This window comes from Tinamus guttatus, unplaced genomic scaffold (assembly GCF_059628265.1).
Source record: "Tinamus guttatus ecotype Peru unplaced genomic scaffold, ASM5962826v1 Tinamus_guttatus_pri_ptg000240l, whole genome shotgun sequence".
Lineage (NCBI taxonomy): Eukaryota > Metazoa > Chordata > Aves > Tinamiformes > Tinamidae > Tinamus > Tinamus guttatus.
In genome coordinates, this window is record NW_028288774.1 from 15,330,455 (window position 1) to 15,340,704 (window position 10,250).

Consider the following 10,250-nt stretch of genomic DNA (forward strand, 5'->3'; position numbering starts at 1 on the left):
TTCACATTTCAGTGACATCTTCACAAAGGCAATGGGGCTACAACTTGAATGTTACCTTTTTCTTCTGAAGCAGTGTATTGCATTTGTTTTAAAAAGCAATTAAAAACGGGGACTGTAATTAAGAGAAGCAGAATACCTGTGCTATTTTTGCTAAATATAGAATTGTTCACAAGGACTCAGCACTTGCCTAGCCAGCTCCTGCCTGTTGTTTATTGCTGCCCAGTGAAGGAGAGTCACATTCTCTCTGTCCGGTTGCCGAACGTCATATCCCGCTTCCACCAGCTCTTTGCATCGCTCCAGTAATCCATACCTAAAATAAAAACAGAAAAATAACGTTGATTTACCTATAACTCAGTTGTTTAAAATAAATTATATAGATATATGTATCTATATATAAAGATATTTGACATTTTTAAGGACACCTCAGCAAGCCTCACCCAGCAGCTCCTGGAGCAAAATTCCACATTGCCTTCAATGGGTCTCACAGAAAGGTATGAGCTAGCCCTGATACATAAAACATTTTTATTCTGTATGACAAATTTGTTTGATTAAGATACCGGACTGCATTTTGTTTAGTATTAAAAACACTTCCAGGAGCATCCTACTTCCAGAAGTTTTTCAACTTCTACTAGAGCGAGAACGTGGAACGCTGTATTTTTTCTTCACAGAAGCATCAGAAACGGCTTATGCCGCAGAAAGCGGCCACGCGTTCCCACACGTTGCCCCCAGGACACACTTACTGCGTAGCCGTGACGATGTCACAGGTGCCGGCATCCTCCACGAACGGGTCGGGCCTCGGCGCCGGCGCCGGCTCCTTCTCGAGGACGCGTGGGCAGCTGCTCGCGTGCGGCCGCTGGGGCCCGTGGCAGTGGCTCTTACCCTGCGCATCGAGAGACCCGCTGTGGCCCACGGGCGGTGCCAGCCCCGCTGCGGGCGGGAACCCCAACACGGCCGGGGAGCGCACGGGCCCGGCGGGCGGCGGGAGGCGCCCCCGAGGGCAGCGCGGCCGCCGGGGCGGCGCGGCCGGGACGCGAACACGCGGGACGCGCCGCGACACACGTGACTTCCCGGAACGAGAGGCCGCCCCCGCCGCCGCGGCCCGGGCACCCGGGGAGGGAGCCCCGCTGCGAACGCGCCGGGCACCGCGAAACGCGGAGGCAGCGGCGCCCGCCCCGCGCGACGCCAACGCGCCCCGCCGCGACCGTTAACGGCCGCCCGCGACCGTTAAGAGCGACCGTTAAAGGCGGCGGTTCCCGGCCGCTCCCCCCGCGCCCCGCTGGCTCCCCAGGCCCTTCCCGCCGCCGCCGGGCGGCCCCGCGCGCCCTCACCGCGGCCCCGGGCGCCGCCATCCCCGCGGCTCCGGCCCGGCCGCTCCCGCTCCCGGCCGCGCCCGCCGGGGCGGCGCCGCGAGCGGCCCCGGCACCTCCTCTTAAGGGGAAATAAAGGAGTGAATGAGTAAATAAAGGAATGGTGGCTGCTCTGCCCGCTTCACGTGCTGGAAATCCCTCCTGGCACGCGGTGATTTTTTTTAAGGTAGTTTGAGGTAGCTAATTTGAGTTAATGTACCGATTCTTTAATAGTAGATCATTCTACATGATCTTCAATGGCAACTACAAAATGCCACCTGGAAAGCCAAGCGTTGCAGTAAGGCACAATTTCCCGACACCAAGATGGTTACTTCTTGCTGCATTAAAATATATACGTATATATTGAGAGAGTTTAGGACAGCCTCTGCTCAATATATTCATTTATTCATTCCCAGCATAACTGAGATGCTGGCAGTGATATTTGTTTTCCTGAGTAATCAGTCTCATAGCACCACCCACTGTAGATATCAAACGGCTAAACATATTTCCCCCCATAAAATCATGCAGTGCAGCTCCGGGCCAAGGGCAGGGCACGGGATGGGAACTTGCATTGAGAGCGGGGAGCAGAAAATCCTTTGTGGCTGCTCCCCTGAGGTAGAAGTGTGCGCTGCTGCTCGCTTCTGTTCTCCGAATAAAGCCGAAGCTGATCCAAGCATCCCGCGTTGTTCACAGGTGCATGTTTTATAAAAGCAACCTGCATCTTTACGAACCTCTTAAACACCTACATGCATTACGCACCTGGTTGCTGTTAAATCATGTCAGCGCTCCTGCGGGCTGGATCGGAGCAAACCCAGCAGCAGCTTTCTGTCGGGGTTATATGTGCACAGCCCTGCTTATGCTGAAAAGTAAAGACACTCTGTGAACACCAACTCCAGAAATGCTATTTTACTGCAATGCCCTTTAAGTGTCAAGATTTGTAATGTGGGAAGACACCCTCCGCTGATCATCCAGAATTTATCAGTGAAAGAGCATAACACACTGTGGCAAGCAAGGCTACCACGGTATCGAGTCCGCATCAGCTTGTGGCGTTTAGATAGCCTTGGCATTAACAGCAAGACGTCAGTGCTAGTTCCAAGGCTGCAGAAGATGCAAACGTGTGGCCTTTGGGAAGCTGCAGGAAGAAACTGCCCAATTCCTCCAGCAAAGTCAGGGTCAGCCCAAAGTCATGCATTCCTGGTGGGGACCAACAGTCCTCAAAACTCACCAGTCTTTTCATCTGCTCCCAAGTGAGTTCTCTCACATCAACCATTTTATGGCATTTTACAGCCTTTGGTGAAATGCTACAGATATGAGACTACACATTTTCAGTAAAGCGCACCGCGAGGTTGCTGCCTGTTGTACAGGGTGCTACGTAAGAGACGTTCTCCTTTTCCCTTCCGACGGGTGAAAAAATGGTGCTGGGAGTTGTAAGGAACCAAAAGTGTTAAAAGAGTCCCACTTTCATGAAAGTACTGTCAGGAACAGTGTCTTGTATCGACATAGTTATTTGCAAAAAATGTAATAAAAACAGTCATGAGGTCTACAGAGGATATTGACACTACAGTTGGTTTAGAAGAACTGTAAAAGATAGAGGAACTTTAAAAGACAACTATGTGATAGAAAAAGATATATATGAAAAGAAAAAAAGAACGGTATTTTGTTGTTGCGAAACCAGACATTTATTTCTTGAAGTTTTACAAACATGATTTTAGTCGAAAATTATGAAGTTTTCTATCCACATCAGAATTCAAAACCCTTGCAAAGCAAGTTGGTTACAGTATCAAGTAACACCCACTTGGTCATAGGCCAAACTCTCACATGCTGTTAACAAATATAGCTATTCAACTATACTGATTTACATCAGCTTTTGGAAGTATTTCTAGCAGTCTTCCTGCAGCACCAGTTTAGGATCGCGTTCAGTATTTCCCCAGTTACCCTCTTGGAAAAGCAAGAAACAACACAACCTTCTTCTGAGAGTTATTGGCTGCAGATCACTGCTGTCACAGGCATAGCCCACGTATAGCCGTGTTGCACAGCTGCTTTCATGAATGGTCCAAGCACCTGATTTCCTCCACTACCATCTCACTGGAAACTGCTCAAATGGTAAAGTCTCCTTCCAGCATAGGAGAGATTTCAGGAATACTAATACATGCAAATCTTCTTCAATTCCAAATTTTTTTCCAAATTATTTTCTAATGAGAAAAAGGTACCAGGTATAACAGTCTTATTAAAAGATCTATTCCAGTGCCTCCTTTCATTTACTTTACATACAGTGTGACTGTTTACTAGAGGCACATTCATTAAGTACATGAAGAATTGCTGTTACAGCCACCTTTTTTCTTCCAGAGCATTAGGACTTCCCTATAGAAACTAGTTTGTTCATTTAACACTGCTCACGAGCTCATTGTGTATCAAAAAAAAAAAAAAAAACCACCTTATTTTTTGTTTCCCCTGGATTCTGTTTCAGTCTTAAAATATTCCAGGTAGCAGCCGGTAAGGCACTTTGGCAGCGTAGCGCTCCCAATCCTCCCCGTATTTGCAGAAACAACGGTGTTCGTCCCGGAGGCAGCGGTGCGTTAGCAGGATGGCCATGTACACGATGTAGAAATAAGGCAAGACGTGCCCAAAGCCGCAGGCCAGGCAGTAGGCCAGCGAGCCCATCAGGTCTCCCGTGTAGTTGAAATGCCGGGCCCATCCCCAGAAGCCTGAAGTCATCAGCTTGCTGTAGTACTTTGTCCCATCCACGGACATGTAGGAGCACTCAATATATTCCGGTTTCTTTCTCCATATCTTGCAGTTGCCGTTCGTGCGTCGAAAGAGATCTTTCTGGTGGTTGGTCACCCTGAAGATGTAATAGCCAACCAGCCCCAGGATCAAGATGCCCACGGCATTAGCTGTGCCAAGCTGGACAGGGTGGTAAACCAAATACAAACCCTGGGGAGCAGGAAAGAGCAATCAGTGATTCATTTCCAATGGAATGTTTTTCAACCCCGAGTACATTCTCAGGATGTCAAACTAATTCCTTGACCTACAGTGACCCAAAAGAGACAAGTAGAAAGAGTAAGAAGGTCCCCTGTCTTAGTAAATTCATGGAGGATTTTCAAGAAATCCTGCATCCTACATTCCCTCTCCATTCCCAAAATAATATTTTTTAACAGGGAAACAATAATGAGAGACAAGTTGCGAGGGTTTGTACCAAAAGCAGCAGAAAAGAATCATAGAGATATAAATGACACCAAAAGGATTTAGAAAAATACAGTGAAAGAGGGAGAAAAGAGGGTGAGGAGAAGATGCGGAGAATGTTTCTGAAAAAAATCCGAAAAGTTAGCCCAAAAGCTTATTTGTACAGTATTTTTACCTGCAAGGTATAGAGGTATGGTAACCAAACACAGTCTCCCCAGCCCAAGTACCATCCAAAGTGATCGTGGCAGATATCAATGGTTTTCAAATACCAGGCTTCATTCCAGAAGAAGTCCAAAACATAAATACCCTAAAAAAAAAAGATATTGCTTAATAACAAAGCAACGTCACCAGTTATCTTGTTTGATACCATCAGCCTAATCTTTCTGTGCTGTTCTGTGGCAAGCTCTCAAAACTGACCTTTGTTTTTATTTTACCACCTCAAAAATACAGTATTAAGAGGAACATAATCACATACAAAAGGAACACATATATGACATCTGTATAGCTAAAACAATAACAACTAACACAAAGCAATATTAACCAAGATAACAAATGCAAATATGCTCCGCGTGCTGGTCTAAGGACACACCACTCAGGAAAGGCACCTGCATTTGACCCTCCCAGACCCTTTTCCACTCAGATTGCCACACACTTCACCAAGAGCTTCTATCAAGAGGACTCCCATTTGCACATAGGAATGAGTAAATCCAAACTATCATCTATTTATTGCTTTAGGGTCTCCTTCACGGAAATGTACAGATCCCGATTAGCAATTTTTAGGTGTGGAGAGATCAATAGTTGTGTCCAGCTTGCATTAAAAAAAAAAAAAAAAAAAAGTAGAGCTAGATGTGGTGCTATCTTTAGGAAAACAAAAAATTCCTAGTGTTGCTTCAACTACAGTCACAAATTTTTCCCACTGTTCTCTCTGGACTCTAGTTCAGGCTACATCTGTTTCTAGAATGCTTGTTTTCCTCCATCAAATTTACCTGAAGGACATTGACAAGGATCATGGAGTTGGTTACTTGTCCATACAGCTCCTGTTGTTTAGCAGCATAGGAAAGGTTAATCAGAGTCCACGCTACAATACCAGGGCGCCCATTGAAGAAGAGCTTGAAATCAAACCACTTTCCTATTCGAGGATTAAATTCAATCCCCATCATGTAGTCATAAAAAAAGTTGCCAGTGAATTTGCTGGAAAGAAAAAGAGATTACAAATTAATGCAGACATGCACAAGTTCAGGGAATTGCTATTCTGTCTATACACTTCACTTGATTTCCCAGGGCGCTTAATGGTTATAAAAATCATAAAGTCAGGCCATGTTTGCATTAAACCAATTGATCTGAAGTATTACATTAGTAAAGATATTTTTTAGCTTCAAAGCATTATATTTTACACTCACTTTACTATAATGTTACACTCAATGTTACTTTACTATAACCTTATTCTCAGTCTCAGATAGGAATGGATGTATCCATGACACCACACGACATGAAGCATGAAGCATTGAGGATGGGGGAAATTAAACAAAAAACTGCCATCCTGCTTATCTTGACCTACTTCTCTGTGCCAATAACACAAATCCTTTCATTACTATTTTGTGTAGTGTTCAGTGTTATGTCAGATTTCCTACTATTCTTTCATTATTAGAAACCACATACCAGTCTTTGGCATTAGTAGGAAAAAAGTAGCCTTTAATCATTGCAAACGTGGAAACTACATATCCCAGGATGTTGGCACACCACAGAAGAGGAATCCAATTGTCAAAAATGATGGTAGGTGAGAACCAGTGGAAGTAATAGGCATTTGCAAACCAAAGCACATGGGTGATGATCCAAGCCTGAAGTCCATTGATTTCATATTTATTTACTATACCTGAAAAGTAAAGAAAAATAAAATGAATGTTACCATGATATTGCTCTAGTACAGTTCTTTCTCCAGAAAGCTCAATCAAATACTCAAGTTCTCCCCATCTCCCTTGAATTTCACCTTCCCAAATATATTTCTCACATGGTACCCTCACAAAAGTTTCACTATAGTCCGGTGTAACCATCAGCTATGCTAGACTGTGCTTTTTTCTCTGCTGTTTTTGCAAATTGTAGATTTGGAGTCTCTGCAAGAACTGCCTAGGGTCTCGTGTTACTCTTTGTTACACTTAGTTTTTGTTTTTTGGTTAAATAAACGGAAAGGTAATTGTTTTTATGTCCATATTTCCTTTAGATATATACGGATTACTTAAACATTTTAAGTAAAGAAATATTATCATTTAAAAAGTGTACAGAGTGGGCATATTGTAAAGAACACCTTACCAGCAGGAGTAACAGCACCTTCCTGCACACCTCCTACATATCCAGGAAGAAACTTATGGCAGAAATCAGGAACAAAGGCGTACAAAATCACCTAAAAGAGAGAGAATGACACAATGAAAAACTAGACAAAACTGTCTCTTTAATACACATACCAAAGAAAATATTCAGCAGTTTCAATTGAGCATTGGTTAAGCATTACTGCAAGATGTAACTGATGTCCTTTTAGACTAGTAACATACCCAAAATACTAATCATCTTTTTTTTTTTTATTCCTTTAGGCACCCTATATATGGTTACCATCCTTCTTTTGCAGGGTGGAGGGAAATTTGATAACTAACTTTGAGTTGTTATCCTTTAATTCTAAAGCTAATCAGTATTATATGCAAGTTGCTTGGCAAACTAGAAAAATGGAAGAAATTTGGTAATTTATTATACAAGTAAGTTATATTTCATATATCAATGTCCTCTAAATTCTGTCTATAAAAATTCTAGCCCTTCTGCTGTATTAGTGTATGAAATGTATCGTGTATTTAAATAAATTGATATATTTGTTATTATTCTTGCTTTTTCTTAACCACCTTTTCATCAGGGACTCATCCGGGACTCATTCTTTCACACTATCTGATTTTATGTTTGTGTAAGATGCTCAGAGCACAGAGCAGCTAGGGAAGCAAGCAACAGTGGCATGCATCTGGCTGCACATTTTCCTTCTCATTGCTGGACACAGTGCCTAAGCATGGTGTTATATGCTCCTAGGCAACAACAAGAACATCAACAACAACAAATCTGTGCTTACAAAGCAAATTTTCTTCACAAAAAGAGCAAAACCAGTCCCCCAACCACTTGAAGACCACGTAACCTCTTGGCATTTTTTGATGGATCTATATATTTGACAGCTGACAGATTATGTTTCATCTACGTAAAAATTCCGTATGGTCCCAGGTAGCTCTGCCCTTCTTTCCTCCCAAGCACGGACACGTGCATGCTGGAACGCACAAACACGTGCACACTGTCTCACCTTTATTCAGCAGGGCTGTCTACAGCTCTACAGCTACCGAGATCCATCGTACCAGAAGAGCACACTGGTAGCAAAGGAACACTGGGTCTATGCTTTAATATTTAGTTTTCAAGTACATAAGCTTTGTTTGGATTCCAAAAAGCCACGTAAAATAAGAAACACCAAAAAGTAAAAGCCTGTGTGACATTTCCTAATCTTTCATGAAAAAAAGGATTCACTGCAGAGCTGGTTTTCAAGAGCCACTACCACCTGTATTGTAACTCAGTAACATACCTGGAAAGTGACCCAAAGGACATAGATGCCAGCAGCCTTGTAGGTCAGCGGAGGAGTTTTGTCCCAGATGTCAGACAGACGCGTGTTTCCCAGGAGCAAGTCAACGAGAGGACTGACCAGGGAGCACTGGTACTGGTCACAGGACATTATGAAGTAATACACAATGAGCGGTGCAAACAGGAGCAGGAAAATGATGCTTGCCAAAGAAAACCAGTCTACTTCCCTGTAATCCAAAACAGAACACACATTTTTCAATTTTCAGTTGGAACAGGGATCTGTTGGGTCTGATTAAGAAGGACAGATTTTTTTCAGTGGACCTTCTAGACTAACCAGGTGAAAACTGGAAATATTTTCTTGGTTTGCTACAAACTGTTACAAACCTGTGCTAGTGAATCAGTGCAGCAGAATAGGCACCTCTCTCCTCCCACCCTGCCTCCCCCAAAACCAGACTATTACTGCCAGCAAATACATGAAGACAGTAATTGGGGGTATAATTTGTAGAGGATTCTGTAGAGATGGTGACAAACATATTAAGCAAAGCTTAGACTCATAAAAAAGGCAGATTCTAGACAGCCAGAAATTGAACTTGTTCTACCATATACTGCCTATAGTGGCAAGGCATATAAAAACATACCTCTCAGTTTCTAGTTGCAACATAATACTCTAATATTTGCACAATACTTCGAGGACAAGGACGTGGGTCATAAACCTTGCTGTAGCAAGATATGTTAGCTGGCAACACCATAGATGGATATCTGCTTTATAAGTGAGCAAATATTTTGTTACACTTTTGAAGAGCAAATGCTGCTGATTTTTATGATGAGTTTACTTTTTGCAAGCAGAAGTGTGTTTTAACCCCAGCCTTCTAGCAAAGAAAAAAAAAAAGCTATTTAGTTGTTTTATGTAAGTGGGCACTGGCAGATGGTCTGAGATACCTGAGCAAAGCTATCTTGTTTGCTTTGCTTCTAAACATCTCTTTAAAGACAAAAATATTAAATAAAAATAAGCTGGCAAAAATGTAAGACTTTAGCATGAATTTTCCTTCCAGCTGTAGAATTACAAGGTCAAACATTATGTCACTCCACAGAATGATGGAATTGTCCCACTAGAGCATGGAAGGCAAGGCAAAGCAAAGCAATGTTTTATATCACTGTTCACAACCTTACTACAACTCATTTTATGAAAGTTCAGTGCAACCACCTTTTATTAATAAAGCCAGGTTTAAAAGGAAAGTGGAAACCATAAGAGAAGGTGTGAACCAAATTGAAATACAGGGACCTATGAGGGTTATCAGCTTCTCTCACCATGCTCTTCCCCACTGTCCTTGAGATTTTTGAGCACCATTTGGGACACTTTTGTGTTTTCTTTCTTCAGAAGATCTTTTCTCCTGAGGAGCTGCCATGCTTCCCTCTATGAAAGAAAATACTTGTGGTATTAGTCCAGCTCATCCTCTGTAATTCTTCTGGTTTGTCCGAAGCAAATCACAATTAAGTTTTAGAACTATTTTGTGGACTTCTGATTACAGGAAATTCAAGGGGTGTTTAGAAAGGGAAAAACAAAAACCCTCTTACGATCTTATATTCTGTAAAACATTACAAAACCATTGATGTCAAAGTACTCCATTACACTTGCTGCTAACTGGAAATTTCTTTTAATCCATATTGTACAATACACTGCTTGTTACTTATATGTGAGATGCAAAGGGGGGAGGAGAAAAAAAAAAGTGTTCTGCTGCATTCTCTGAACATTTGGCTGCGGATTACCCCGGGGTTGAGCTTCTCCCAGGCTCTGAAGCAATGGGAGAGCCTGGCTTTTCTGCAGAGCTCGCATTTGGCACTGACAACTCTGCCAGGCTGCTGAGCCTGCGTAAGAAGCGCTGCTGCTGCGGGCAGCACGGAGGGGTTGTGCAAGGCCCCACACACCCAGCTCTTGAGGAGCAAAGATTTTCCCCACATATCTTAAGCAGCTGCCTGTGCTTCCAAATTATGACTCCTACTGAAACCCGATTAAAGATTGCTAGTTAAACACTTGACTTGCTAGTGGACAGCTTGCTGGCTACTGAAGCTTCTTTATGCACAGGGTACCTGTCACTCCTCCAGGCTTTAGCAGGCTCGGGACCCTGC

The 10,250-nt window shown here is 43.2% G+C and overlaps 1 protein-coding gene across 1 annotated transcript; it reads right to left on the reverse strand.

Moving 5' to 3' along the window:
- Window positions 1-3,798: 3,798 nt before the first annotated feature.
- On the reverse strand, window positions 3,799-9,559 carry DHCR7 (7-dehydrocholesterol reductase). Its single transcript, XM_010225550.2, has 7 exons — window positions 9,432-9,559; window positions 8,128-8,350; window positions 6,837-6,927; window positions 6,189-6,402; window positions 5,516-5,720; window positions 4,705-4,836; window positions 3,799-4,280 (listed from the first exon to the last, which is right to left on the reverse strand). The coding sequence occupies exons 1-7, from the start codon at window positions 9,527-9,529 to the stop codon at window positions 3,816-3,818; spliced, it is 1,428 nt and encodes a 475-aa protein (XP_010223852.2). The 5' UTR covers window positions 9,530-9,559; the 3' UTR covers window positions 3,799-3,815.
- Window positions 9,560-10,250: the final 691 nt, after the last annotated feature.

Excerpts from the sequence above, each read along its gene's own strand:
- DHCR7 (XM_010225550.2), bottom strand. The coding sequence starts at position 9,529 with ATGGCAGCTCCTCAGGAGAAAAGATCTTCTGAAGAAAGAAAACACAAA. Across the intron at positions 8,351-9,431 it reads GGACAGTGGGGAAGAGCATG|GGAAGTAGACTGGTTTTCTT; the intron begins GTGAGAGAAGCT and ends TTTGGATTACAG. Across the intron at positions 6,403-6,836 it reads AGGTGCTGTTACTCCTGCTG|GTATAGTAAATAAATATGAA; the intron begins GTAAGGTGTTCT and ends TTTACTTTTCAG.